Source organism: Thalassophryne amazonica, chromosome 16, assembly GCF_902500255.1.
Source record: "Thalassophryne amazonica chromosome 16, fThaAma1.1, whole genome shotgun sequence".
Classification (NCBI taxonomy): domain Eukaryota; kingdom Metazoa; phylum Chordata; class Actinopteri; order Batrachoidiformes; family Batrachoididae; genus Thalassophryne; species Thalassophryne amazonica.
The window spans coordinates 73,664,534-73,679,107 of NC_047118.1; the positions used below are offsets into that span (position 1 = coordinate 73,664,534).

At 41.3% G+C, this 14,574-nt stretch overlaps 1 protein-coding gene across 1 annotated transcript; it reads left to right on the forward strand.

The window, feature by feature from the left end:
• The first annotated feature begins 1,335 nt into the window (after positions 1-1,335).
• On the forward strand, positions 1,336-11,653 carry eve1 (even-skipped-like1). The gene is made up of 3 exons (XM_034190924.1): positions 1,336-1,492; positions 2,616-2,851; positions 11,061-11,653. Exons 1-3 carry the CDS (start codon positions 1,489-1,491, stop codon positions 11,547-11,549), a joined length of 729 nt encoding a protein of 242 aa, XP_034046815.1. The 5' UTR covers positions 1,336-1,488; the 3' UTR covers positions 11,550-11,653.
• Positions 11,654-14,574: the final 2,921 nt, after the last annotated feature.

A 14,574-nucleotide genomic window follows, 5' to 3' on the forward strand; every position in this document is an offset into this window, starting at 1 on the left:
GGAGCCACAACACATTCCTGATGAACACCAAGATTCACTTGGAAAAACTGCACAGTAGCTCTGTACTTCTGCTCAGTGTTGCCCGATCAACCCAATTAAAGCTTTGCAAAATCAAAATGAATATTGTGGCTTTATGATGTCACAAAGATCTGATGAGGTTAAAAGTCAGAAATCTCACTGCTTCCTGTCAGCTGGAGAGTTCATGATAAAGTATGTGCATGGGAGTGCCCTTCCGGTTATTTTAGATTTCCCTCATTATTTCTATTCTGCAGGATCACAGACTCAGTTTGGACCTGGTTTTAAGACTGATGAACAAATCTGTGAATGTGGATTCTGATCCTGTCTGCTTGGCTCCCGTACTTTTATATCAGCAGATTTTTTTTTTTTTTTTTTTTTTAACTAGATAAATCATCTCCATCCACCATGACTCCACCCAAATCTGGCGTCTGGCTGTCTGCATCATCTCATGATTGTTGGATTAACAATCAATGCATATTATAGCCACAAGTGCAAGGGTCAGATAATATACTTTCTACTGTTATTCTCCTACCACTGTCACTTCTTTAAACACATTTCATGATATTTGAAGTTGTTTATGTGTGGAATCATTTCACCTTGAATTTTTAAAGAATTTCTCTGATACTGTTTTACTGCAGTGATACTAACTGCACTTTCTTGCGCAGTATTCAGTGTTTCATGATTATTCAATCATTTTATGCAGTTTTGTGCGGGCATTTATGCCTTTATGCCATCGTGCATTACTGAATGTTCATGAACGGGAATCACATTAAATTAATTGATTTTCTATTAAAGAGCCGGCGAATAATAACACGTTTATTACAGTTTGTCGTCTGAACCTTTGGATCATTAAAGCAAATTATATGTCTTTTTGACGTCAGATCAGAGGTTCAATATATATTCAAATACTGATATTGTGTACCAAAATGAACTGACCTGTGTGTAATGACTATTGTTTAATTATCATTTAAAAAGCCGTATGATCTGAAGTTAATGAGTGATTCCTCAGCGCCGGTTTGCGCCGTTACGCTTTTAATGATTCACTTCCAAACATCAAACGTCGTGGGACAATGAGGCTCAGGCTGGTGTCTGTGTCTTTAAGTCTCCATAACAAAAGTACAAAGGTGGAGACGGAGACCAAAGGCTTTGGCACTAACACCTTTAACACCTCTCCGGGCCGCGGCGCCGCGCCGGCCCGACGCGCGGTGCCACGGCCCGTCTGGAGCGCGCGTGATAGGGGCAGAGGAAGAGAGGAGAGCCGCCCCGGGGAACCACGCGACGGCTCGGGGGGGTGGGGGATTGGAGAGGACAAAAACCCATCATCTAGGCCCGGGTGTCCAAACTCATCCGAAAGAGATTTCGTGCGTCCTAAAGCTGTTTGTCCACTCGTCCGATTAACAAATAAACATCCCCACAGAGGAGGATTTTGTTTTTCATTTGTAATACTTTAAACACCGCAGGAACAGCCTGATGCGTGAGTATCAACTTTTCTTTTGCTGCCAAATAAATGACAGTTATGATTCCTTTCTCAGATGTAAATAAACATGATAAAAATCGATACTCCATCAGTAAAACGACACAAAGCTGTTGGGCCTGGAGCACTTTTACGCACACAGCCTTTTGATCATTTACGGTGGATTTGTGGGGGGTCCAACAGGCGACCCTTAAAGAGGTCACGAAGTAAATCCTCCGTATGACGTCTTTAGGAGTTTAACGGTAGAAACGTTTGAGTTTTGTTCCTTTTTTTTTATTCATTTTGTCGGCTGTTTGATTCGGTAAAGGAGTTTGTGCTGCTTTTTGGTTGAACTACACTTTCTTGCCAATTAACATTTAGGACATTTCCTGAAACTGAGTTGGACAAAATATTAGAAACCTTTTTTTATGATATGATTTCTTCTACATTTTGACAGTAGACAGTTTAAATGTATAAAATCGATCACTGACCTCTAATCGGGATTTTCTAATCAGGAGAATAAATTGCAGGCAAATAATCTGCATAATGTTCTTTTTTTACATACCTGTTAAAATTATTTTATTGCTATACAACGTTTTATTTGTATGTGCAAAAAATAACTGAACATAACTTTGTTAGTGGCCTGAGAAGGCATTCTGCATTGCTGATTACACATTTCAGAAAATACTTTTTTGAAAACAGAACAGCAGTTCAGAAAACGCTGAAATGTCATTATGCTTTCTGAAGTGTGTTTTCTGAAATGCTGATGTATTTTTTTAAACATCCTAATGTATGTATCATTTTATTTATTTATTTATTTAAACAATTGTGGCTCTTTCATTCATATCATCACATTATTTAAAACGTTTTTTTTTTTATCTAAAGCGTATCAGACAGCCCTTTTATTTATTTATTCTATTTTTATTTTATTTTATTGTTTGTGTGTGTGTGTGTGTGTGTGTGTGTGTGTGTGTGTGTGTGTGTGTGTGTGTGTGTGTGTGTGTGTGTGTGTGTGTGTGTGTGTGTGTGTGTGTGTGTGTGTGTGTGTGTGTGTGTGTGTGTGTTTTGTTTTGTTTTGTTTTAGTTGAACATCTCTGAGGAACAGTTTTCTGCACGCAGTGCCTGATGGGAGTTTGTGTTTCAGTGGCGGGTGGCAGTCAAACCTCGGAGGCAGCCGCAGTGCACGAGTCCACCGGGGACGAGCAGCAGCAGCCGTGCACGCGCACCACTTTACTCGACCAAAGCCGGCGGCACCGGACGGCGTTTACGCGCGCGCAGCTGAACCGGCTGGAGCAGGAGTACGGCAGAGAGAGCTACGTGTCCAGAAGCAGGCGCTGCGAGCTGTCCACGGCTCTCAACTTACCCGAAACAACCATAAAGGTATCATGATGGGTTAAAAAAATAAAATAAAATCCTCTGCAGCACCTTCAGGGGAAGCCGGGACCCTTTGTGACCGCAGTCACGTGACCCTGATCAGACCCAGACAGCTTTCATGCAGAGTAGAGGTGGGCGATACCAGGAATTTTGGTACTGATCCGATACCAAGTAAATACAGGCACAGTATCACTGATATCAATACTGAAACTTTTTTCATATTTAAGCTTCATAGATCCAAAGATCCAAAAGAACTAGGATAGAATTTCGCCAAACATTGTACGTGACAACAAAATACTTTATTATCATAGTCAACATTTTTCTTTAAAAAATATCACTCAGCACAACTTAAAACGAAATCTCCTGAGGTAGAGGGCGGACAAACCACAATACAAGGGTGCGCTGCTCCGTGCTGTGTGACACAGCACAGTGCTGCTCTTACAGACAGAAAGTAGACTTTGATGAATCTGTGTGCACAGCAGTCAGTGCATGCGGGAGAGAAAAAAAGCTCGAGTATCGATCTTTTTACACGAGGATCGTTCAATATCAATACCAGCGTTGGTATCGATATTATCGATATTAGGATCGATCCGCCCACCTCTAATGCAGAGGAGCTTCAAATTTCAGTCAAAGCTCTTTTTTCTGTTGTTTTTTGGTTAAAAAAAAAAAAAAACATTCAAAGGAAACTTTATCCAACAATCTAGTGGCAGAGATTCTCAAAGTGTGGGCCATGGACCCCTGGTGGGTTGTGACATTACTGAAGGTGGGCCTTCAAAAGCCTGTATTGATATTTTGTCTGATGGGGGAGTTTATTGATGAATTGATAAGTTTCTCACAAACTAAAACATTAATCTCAATAACACCCGTCAGTCATGTCAATAATCTTAATTCCAGGGTCTGTGTGCGCGCTTAGCCTGAAGGCAACACAACAGTTTGAGATTGTACACTCACCGATTGACAGAAGCTTTTGGTTTCAGTGGTGGCAGATTAAGTATTGACAGGTTTACATTTTGGTGCAGAGGCCCTGCAGGCTGCTGCAGCGAGCGTTAATGTGCAGTAAATTCAGCTTCTCTTCTGTCAGCCGTTGGAGGATCTTTTATGAACGAGCAGGAATGTGAAGCGAGGCCTTGTAAATGCTGCCACCTGACGCTTTAGAAGCTCCGGCTTCCCAGAGGATCAGTGAGCTGGTAAAATATTGAGGACTGAACAGACAACTCCTTCCAGCTTTAAGGTGGCAGATTGTGTCCATGTAGCAGCACAACTGTGATGTCACAGATTATATATTTCCATCAGCATTTCACTGGAGTTCACACAAAGGCCAGAAAGCAGCAGACTTGGACCTTAAAGTCCAGTTTATGCTACTACGTATCGACAACTCCGTTGCCACATAGAGCCTTCTGCATCATTGCGAACCCCCTCCGAGTCCCTCGCCACAGCCTGACGTGCACCTTGAAAAAATTTTAACTGCACATCGAGACGACGGAGACCGCAGGAGCTGTGATTGATCGGCTAACCACATTATTTCCGGAATCTCACTTTTCTGGTTTCACAATCGACTTTTATGGGATAATCGGCCAGTCTTCATGAAAAATGTAACGCCCCCTACTAGAGGTGGGCAGACTGATCCTAATATCGATAATAACGATACCAATGCTGGTATTGATATTGAACGATCCTCGTGTAAAAAGATTGATACTCAAGCTTTTTTCTCTCTCGCATGCACTGACTGCTGCGCACGCAGATTCATCAAAGTCTACTCTCTGTAAGAGCAGCACTGCGCTGTGTCACACAACACAGAGCGGCGCACCCTTGTATTGTGGTTTGTCAGCCCTCTACCTCAGGAGATTTTGTTTTAAGTTGTGTTGAGTGATATTTTTTTTAAACAAAAATGTTGATTGTGATAATAAAGTATTTTGTTGTCACATACAATGTTTGGTGAAATTCTATCCTAGGTCTTTTGGATCCTTTGGATCTATGTTGTAAGTATTGGTATCGATATCGGCGTTACTGGGCCTGTATTTACTTGGTATCGGATCAATACCAAAATTCGCGGTATCACCCACCTCTACCCCCTACTGTTCTGGTAGTGAATTGCATTGTAACACCCACCAACCCCAACGGAGAATTTCAGAAGGTTCACGACTGCGTCAAAGTGATTGCATAGCCACAAATTTAGGATCTGGGTCTGACAAAGTGACAAAACTGTTTCAGTACATGATAATAGATTTAAATTGATCCTTGTCATTTGATTGGTAGATTGTACGTCACATGACATTCATTGTCCCTTTGTATGAGTCACTAGTGTGTATTTTTGGATTAATTAACATGCATTTTTCTCCCATCCGTTTCACTCTGTTGCATGTCTCCGGTTGCTGCTCCATGCTAATGAGCCAAGCTGACTTGCAGCATGAACTGTAGTACAGAAGCCGAAAAGGATGTGTGACAATTCTACATTTATGGCGCTGAGGAGAAACTGAATCAAAAAGGAGACATTATTGTAAAAAAAAAAAAAAAAAATAGGTTTTTGAAAGTTTTATATCAATTGTGAATCATTAAGCATAAGAATTGTGATTCTGACATGAATCAATTTTTTTAACACCACTAGTCATCGTCCATTAGCTTCTATGAGACATGACGTCTGTTACCCTGAGAACTGGTAGCTAAGCATGACAGGTGATGCAAACCTTTCCTTTGTAAACACCCTATTAGCTCATCCAACAATTTGCATCACTTTTTACCAAAACTGGACCAACTTTAACTTTTCACTCCTGTACAAACTGAAAATGACTGAAATTGTCACCATTTGTGCAGTTTTTACCCCATAATATTCAGTTTTAGGCAGAGGTGGGACAAAGTCACTGTCAAGTCATTCTCAAGTCATCAATCTGCAAGTCCCAAGTCAAGTCTCAAGTCAGCTTGCAAATAGTTGGTCATCATTATGACTTGAGACTTGACTTGGGATTTATTGATTCATGACTTGAGAGTGACTTGATGGTGACTTCGTCCCACCTTTGCCTATGACAATATTATAGGGTTAAAAACTGCACAAATGGTGACAATTTCAGTCATTTTCAGTTTGTACAAGAGTGAAAAATTAAAGTTCGTCCCACCTCTGGTCATAGGTAATCCCAACTATACCTTTTTTAGAATCTTTGTGACCAGACAAATAATGTGGTATACTTTTCAATATGACTGGAGCATTTTTAAATGTTGACCCCTGTGTAATACTTCAGTGGCTCCTACCTGGCTCTGGTTACCACCCTGCGATGGCGCAGTGCATTTTTGTGTAAGTCATGGTACACTGAGGCCGGATTTGAAGTGTTGTTTAGGCACCTTAAGTGGTAATGATTAGTTAAAAACTGGCTTTAGACCAGCCCAGTCTCATGTTTATTTTTTCCTGCCCCGTCACAAAAAGTGCCCACTTTTCATGACACATTTTTTTATTTTGCTATTCATAATCTTCCTAATCAAATAGCTCTCACCATAATCATAGTGTAAGTGTCTACCCTTCCCAAACATTAACCCCCCAACTCCCCATTTGTGCCCATTACAAAAAGTGCCTCATTTTCGTACCCCCCTCACGAACCCATAGATTAATGTACTTATCATAATTCCGCCATTTACTCTTGTGAGACAGGGTTGCTTTAGACCCATCGACTAAGATTTTTTGGAAAAACTTTTATGGCCACAGTCTTTTCGGGTGTTGTTCTATGGACAGAGCAGAACCAGAACCAGCTTTATTGGTGAAGTGTGTCAACACATACAAGGAATTTGACTTTGGTTGCACTTGCTCACAGTACAACCACAAATCTAGCCATACGTAAATGGGACAAGGATGAAGTTGGGACGAAGGAAGTTGGGACATTGTGTAAAATGTAAATTAAAACAGAATGCAGTGATTTGCAAATCCTCTTCAACCTATATTCAATTGAATACACCACAAAGACAAGATATTTAATGTTCAAACTGATAAACTTTATTGTTTTTGTGCAAATATTTGCTCATTTTGAAATGGATGCCTGCAACACATTTCAAAAAAGTTGGGACGGGGCAACAAAAGACTGGGAAAGTTGATGAATTCTCAAAGAACACCTAATTGGAAACAGGTGAGTGTCATGATTGGGTATAAAAGGAGCATCCCCAAAAGGCTGAGCCATTCACAAGCAAAGAAGAGGGGCAAGGATCACCACTTTGTGAACAACTGCTTGAAAAAAGAGTCCAACAGTTTAAGAACAATGTTTCTCAACGTTCAATTGCAAGGAATTTAGGGATTCCATCATCTACAGTCCATAATATAATCAGAAGATTCAGAGAATCTGGAGAACTTTCTACACGTAAGTGGCAAGACCGCAAACCAACATTGAATGCCCGTGACCTTCGATCCCTCAGGCAGCACAGCATTAAAAACCAACATCACTGTGTAAAGGATCTTACCACGTGGGCTCAGTAACACTGCAGAAAACCATTGTCAGTTAACATAGTTTGTCGTTACATCTACAAGTGCAAGTTAAAACTCTACCATGCAAAGTGAAAGCCATACATCAACAACATCCAGAAACGCCGTCGCCTTCTTTGGGCCCGAGCTCATTTGAAATGGACAGATGCAAAGTGGAAAAGTGTGCTGTGGTCTGATGAGTCCACATTTCAAATTGTTTTTGTAAATCATGGATGTTGTGTCATGCGGACAAAAGAGGAAAAAGACCATCCAGATTGTTATCAGCATAAAGTTCAAAAGCCAGCATCTGTGATGGTATGGGGGTGTGTTAGTGTCCATGGCATGGGCAACTTACACATCTGTGATGGCACCATCAATGCTGAAAGGTACATCCAGGTTTTGGAGCAACACATGCTGCCATCCAAGCAACGTCTTTTTCAGGGACGTCCCTGCTTATTTCACCAAGACAATGCCAAGCCACATTCTGCATGTGTTACAACAGCGTGGCTTCGTAGTAAAAGAGTGCGGGTAGTAGACTGGCCTGCCTGCAGTCCAGACCTGTCACCCATTGAAAATGTGTGGTGCATTATGAAGCGCAAAATATGACAACTGAGACCCCGGACTGTTGAACAAATGAAGTCGTACATCAAGCAAGAATGGGAAAGAATTCCACCTACAAAGCTTCAACAATTAGTGTCCTCAGTTCCCAAATGCTTATTGAGTGTTGTTAGAAGGAAAGGTGATGTAACACAGTGGAAAACATACCACTGTCCCAGCTTTTTTGAAATGTGTTGCAGGAATCCATTTCAAAATGAGCAAATATTTGCACAAAAACAATAAAGTTTACCAGTTTGAACATTAAATATCTTGTCTTTGTGGTGTATTCAATTGAATATAGGTTGAAGAGGATTTGCAAATCGCTACATTCTGTTTTAATTTACATTTTACACAATGGCCCAACTTCATTGGAATTGGGGTTGTATCTAATTGCTTTTCCAAGTTGACTGACAACAATTTTGGACTCCTGTTTAAAGTTCATGTTGGACTGTTGATGTCAAAGCACCAGTGATGCAGACCAAAATCTTATTTTTAAATTTACATTTTACACAACGTCCCAACTTCATTGGAACTGGGGTTGTAGTTCAAAAGTAATTCTGATGATGTAATCTGTGATATTTTAAACAAAAACAAAAAAAAGGCTTTGTGTACTTCCTCAGTCCAGTGAAAAATAGCATCACAAATTTGACCAGGTTCTCATCTTAATAGCTTTTCATGCATCCAGACAGTTTATGGTGTACTGGATTTTTTTTTGTGTGTGTGTGTGTGTGTGTGTGTGTGTGTGTGTGTGTGTGTGTGTGTGTGTGTGTGTGTGTGTGTGTGTGTGTGTGTGTGTGTGTGTGTGTGTGTGTGTGTGTGTGTGTGTGTGCGCGCGTGTGTGTGTATGTGTGTGTGTTTGAAGTCAATTAGTCGAGTCCCGACATTGAAGAAGGAGGAAGTGGCATCAGCACGAGAACCATTATCTTAATAGCCCCATTAATTTATTGATTAATTTATGTTTTTTTACAGGGCAATGACTGCCCCATTGCCACCAAGTGGTTCGGGTCGGAGCTGCAATGTGTTTTCGTTGTCTGGACAGTTAATTCTTGCCGGCAGAATACTTTTGATTGGCAGGTGGAACACTTATGAGAACATGCACGGTGTCCGCGGCTTCTCCACTCGCCACTGAAGCAAAACTGATTATTTTCAAACTATTTTATTTCATTTTATTTATATTATTTCTATATATTTATTTATTTTTTTATTTTTTTTGTGGAACATGATTATTTCATCACGTGTAGACTGAGGTACTGGGAGTCTTAACCTTTGAAGTTCTCACTTTGTGGGGTAAGGATGATTCTGAGAAAGCTCAGAACTACACAGGAGGACCTGGTCAATGACCTGAAGAGAGCTGGAATCACAGTCACAAAGATTACATTAGTAACACATGATGCTGTCATGGTTTAAAATCCTGCAGGGCAGCAAGGTCCCCCTGCTCAAGCCAGCATATGTCCAGGCCCGTTTGAAGTTCAACAATGACAATCTGGATGATCCAGAGGAGGCATGGGAGTAGGTCATGTGATCAGATGAGACCAGAATAGAGCTTTTTGGAATCAACTCCACTTACCATGTTTAGAGGATGAGAACAACCCCAAGAAAACCATCCCAACCGTGAAGCATGAGGGTGGAAACATCATACTCTGGGGGTGCTCTTCTGCAAAGGGGACAGGACGACTGCACCGTATTGAAGGGAGGATGGATGGGGTCATGTATTGCGAGATTTTGGTAAACAACCTCCTTCACTCAGTAAGAGCATTGAAGATGGGTCATGGCTGGGTCTTCCAGCATGACAATGACCCCAAACACACAGCCAGGGCAACTAAGGAGGGGCTCCGTAAGAAGCATTTCAAGGTCCTGGAGTGGCCTGGCCAGTCTCCAGACCTGAACTCAATAGAAAATCTTTGGAGGGAGCTGAAACTTCAAACCTGAAAGATCTAGAGAAGATCTGTATGGAGGAGTGGACCAAAATCCCTGCTGCAGTGTGTGTAAACCTGGTGAAAAACTACAGGAAACGTTTGACCTCTGTAATTGCAAACAAAGGCTAATGTACCAAATATTAACATGGATTTTCACAGGTGTTGAAATACTTATTTGCAGCAGTAACATACAAATAAATTATAAAAATAAAAAAAAATCATACATTTTTTTTTTTTTTTTTTGATTATGTCTCTCACAGTGGACATGCACCCCTCCATGATTTCTAAGTGGGAGAACTTGCAAAATCACAGGGTGTTCAAATACTTATTTTCCTCACTGTAGTCACTGTTGTCAAACTGAAGGTTTTCCTCCAAGGATTAGTCTCTCTCAATGTGGTCTAAATAAAGCTCAAAACCATAAGGCTGTGTCCCCGACAGTTTCTTCAGAATGACCTTCAGACTGGATTTAAAAATAAATAAATAAATAAATAAAAAGCTCCACACTAGGAAAAAAAACTGTCTGAAAACAGCTTGACCTCCGCTGTATTTGCATTTGATTTGGTCTTGAATCAGCAGGTCCCGTTCTGGTGATGACGTAGCAACAATATGGTCGCGGCTGAGGGCTGAAATAGAGCGCAGGCTTCAGACAGCTGTAGTTTATCCTTCACCTGCACATTTATCATCAACTTTTATTGTTCAGGAGTTTTAAAAATATCAACATTTCATCATTTTTAGTGATTATTTGTGCACATTTTTTGGTGTCACCTACACTTTAAGAGCTTGAATGGAAGAAAGGCAGAAACTACCAGCAGACCGGTGCTCAAGTGCTTCGAGATGGCTACAAGAAAATTTTAGCAAATGTCACTGTTGACAAAGGTTCTGCAACCAAATATTAGTGATGGCTGCTGATAAGTGGACTGTATTTATAGAACGCTTTCACAGTCACTTACATTGATGCCTCACATTCACACACACACACACACACACACCAATATGCCAGTGTGTGTCTACATAGGACATTTTGTCTCACTGTTATGGGTGTTTTGTTTATTTGTTTGTTCAGAAACTTTGTATGTTTTATTAAATATTCAGTTTGTACAAAACTGATTCTTTTGCAGTTTTTTCTGAACATATTCTGAACTATGCACTTGTAAATGTGGGGTTGATTTTGATTGTGTTGTCAACAGATATAATAAGCCCTCAATGTAATGTTTTTTCCTTCCTTCCTTCCTTTCTTCCTTCCTTCCTTCCTCCCTCCCTCCTGCAGGTGTGGTTCCAGAACAGGAGGATGAAAGATAAACGTCAAAGACACTCGTTACCTTGGCCCCACCCGCTGGTTGACCCCCTGGGTGCCCTCCTGTTGGGCCGCGCCCCCCCTTCCTCCACCATATCTTATCCCTTCATCCCACCTCACCTTCCCCATCTGTCTCTCCACCATTACTCCCCTCTGGCTCTCTCCACCCCATCACCCGTGGCACCTAGCACCTACAGTTCACCCATGAGACCACTGGAGGTGTTTCGCCTCTCGCAGTATCACCACAGGCTAGGTGGACTTCCTCAAACACCAGGATCCCTCCAGACCTCTGGAAGCGTCCTGCACCATCCAACCTCCTGCTCCTGCCCCCTGTGCATGCACTGGAGACCAGAACATCTTTTCAAAACCAGTAGGGGAGAGTCTCTGTGGCTCAATCGAGCCCAAAGTCCCAAGACCAGCATCCAGCCTGCTGGTCTGGATCAAAGGGAGGAGGTGGCATAAATTCGAACAGAAACTGAAGCCAGCAAAGAACACCTGCAGCTCATGAAGGAGCTGCAAGTCACAAGACTAAAGGCCCCTTCACACAAAGTGCGACGTTTGGTCGACGCCTGGTCGATTACGGCGAAACAGCACAAAACAGTTCGAAATTAGCGCATTACGAAACATCACACCGAGGGGCAGGCGTCCACGAATCCAGTGCGAGAGTTCATGCACGCGCCAGTGTCTTTCAAGCAGGAACAGTGCGAGGTGCAGCACATGGCGCCGCTTGTGTGGTAGAAATAAAAAAATTAAAACCAGCTGGTGCCTGTGGAACCACATCGCGCTGCTTATGTGGAATCATTTTTTTTTTTTTTTAAGAGAAAAACACACCACCGACTGGACGTGAACTCGCGCATTTCAAAAGCTCTGACTGCCGGTCAGCGACTTTACCACTGAGCTACAGAGCTATACTTTGAAAGCTGCAGGAATCTGCCTCATATCAGGAAGGACATGGAAGTATTACAAAAAAAAACAAAAAACCTCAGACACCATATAAAAACACCGCATTTATCAAGCAAGCAATACAAATATGATCCATCTGTTCCTCTGTAGATGACCCATGGTCACAGACATACAGTCATGAAATTACATGAATGAGAAGCAGTTCACTCATCTCATTCATGTCCACATCTGCTGGTGTGTCTCCAACTGGCCACGAGCATCTTGTGGATGATGCACCACAGAATACTGTGTCATGTGGAACAGAGCTCACGTGGGTGACGTGACAGTGAGATCAGCAGGCGGTCCGTTTCAACCTGGGAGCAGCCTGTCCATGTGGCCACTTGATAACAGCAAACAGACACACGCGTCACAATGGGCAGTTGTTTGTCCATGTCCGTCCAAACACAGTACATGGTGTCCAGCTGTTCAGATCCACAGATTTCCACAGACACTTCAGTGGGAGGACACACTTCCTGTCATCTCAGCGCACACACCAAAGCAACACTCGTGTGGGACTTAGACAAATTTCTGTGCGAGTATGAAAGTGATTGTCTGCAGTCTATCGTACCATGAGTGCAACTGGCCATGTTGGCTAAGTGCCATGCGAGCGGTGTTAGACGTTCATGTGAGTCACCTGGAATTTGGCCGGTACCTGCCGTGAGAGGGTGAGATGGGTTTGCACAGCGCACACTTTGTCTTTCAGGTGCTTGTGTGTGCAAATAGTTGTAGCAACAGGTGTACGAGGCTTTGGAGACAGGGACGATATTACACGGTTTGCACACAATTCCTGCGTCATGCGCACTAAGTGGGCACTTCGTCCAAACTTCGCACTATGTGTGAAAGGGCCCTAACAGATGTCTGCATTGCAAGGATTTTAAATGAAACAATTTATTAATTGAATAAAATTGATTAAAACATTATGTCTTTTTTATGTCTTGTTGCTTTAGTGTTTTGGTCTGTTTATCATATTTTTTTTGCACATATTGCAGTAATGAAATTAATGAATACTGCTTCTATAGAATTTTACAGTAATGAATGCTGATTGACAAATCTGAAGATTTCAGGGTCCATGAATTTCCATTTTGTTACCTCCAGCGTGGTGGACGTGCTCTCACCAGCGTCTCTTGGTTGTTTGCTTGTTCACAGGATTATTCAAAAGTGGTTTCATAAAACTCAGGGTAAAGTATGGCATTCGAAGACATTTGTTTAGGGGTTTATTACATTTTTTTTCTGAAAAAAACAGGATAACCTTCTTTTTTTGAAAAAAAAAGACATTTTCTCAATGAATATATAAATTTGAATATTATACGAGTAAGCACCCAAACACCAAAGAATCAACTGCTGTGATTTGTAGTGAATGTCTAATAACCAGCAGAACTGTTCTAGGATTGACTTGTATTCAGCAGTTTTCTCGTTGTGAGCCATTTTTCAGTTTTGTTTCATTTGCTTCTACAGAAAAATTATGAAATTAACGTTCCACCCACACCTCAATCGATGTGCCTGTCAAAGAGACAGATAATATGAGTTTCTAAATCTGCCTTAAAATTTCCTCTTTAGAAATGTGAGACACAAAGAAGCGACATATTATAGGAAAACAATTTAAAATAAATACTATGGGCCCTACCATGATAATCTATAGCGTGTGGCCCCATTCGCACAACATACATACTGTACATTTGGGGGGGGGGGGGGGGGGGGGGGTCCAACTCCACATGCTGTGTCCAACACAGCATGTCATCAAAACTCAAACAGATCCTATTTGTATTTTCAGGCCTTTATATTACTGGAATCCATCTGGAAGTCAAAATCCTCCATGAAAGTTTCCAAACACGTACAACCTAACTTTCTGTAAAGCAGGAGCGATCGCTAATTGTGGTTGGGGCTTCTACTGACCAATAAAATTGTAAAACACTGAATAACACTACTGAAACAGCTCTTTGTCTGAATATTGGTGGTAGAAAGTTTTCTGCCTGAGAAGATTTATTTTTATACAACCTCAATCCAGGAAAAAGTTGGGATTGTATGGAAAATGTAAATTTAAATGAAATAAAAAAGTGATCCTTACACTTACTTTGACTTCTGTTTCTTTGCAGACAGTATTAACCCAAAATATTTCATTTTTGTGTGATCAACTTCATTTCATTTGTTAATGTACATCCATTCCTGCACTTAAGTCCTGCAACATATTCTTAAAAAAAAAAAAAAAAAAGGAAAAGCTGGGGCGGGGGCAATTTATTAGAAATGTAAGAACTAAATAATTATGTTTACAGACAGTTTTCTTGAAACAAGTTATGGGATGGATACATAAACATTTCAAAGTCACTGAATATGTCTTGAACTTCATTTACATCAGCCATTAAGAAATACCGAGATGGTAAATAGATTGCATTTATATAGTGCTTTTCCATTGGCATCAGAAGCTCAAAGCACTTTACAATGATGCCTCACATTCACCCAAACACACACCGATATCAGGGTGCTGGCAAGCTGAAGTGTTTTTGCCATGCTAATGCTCCCCAGAACCATTTTCTGCAGTGAATTTGCA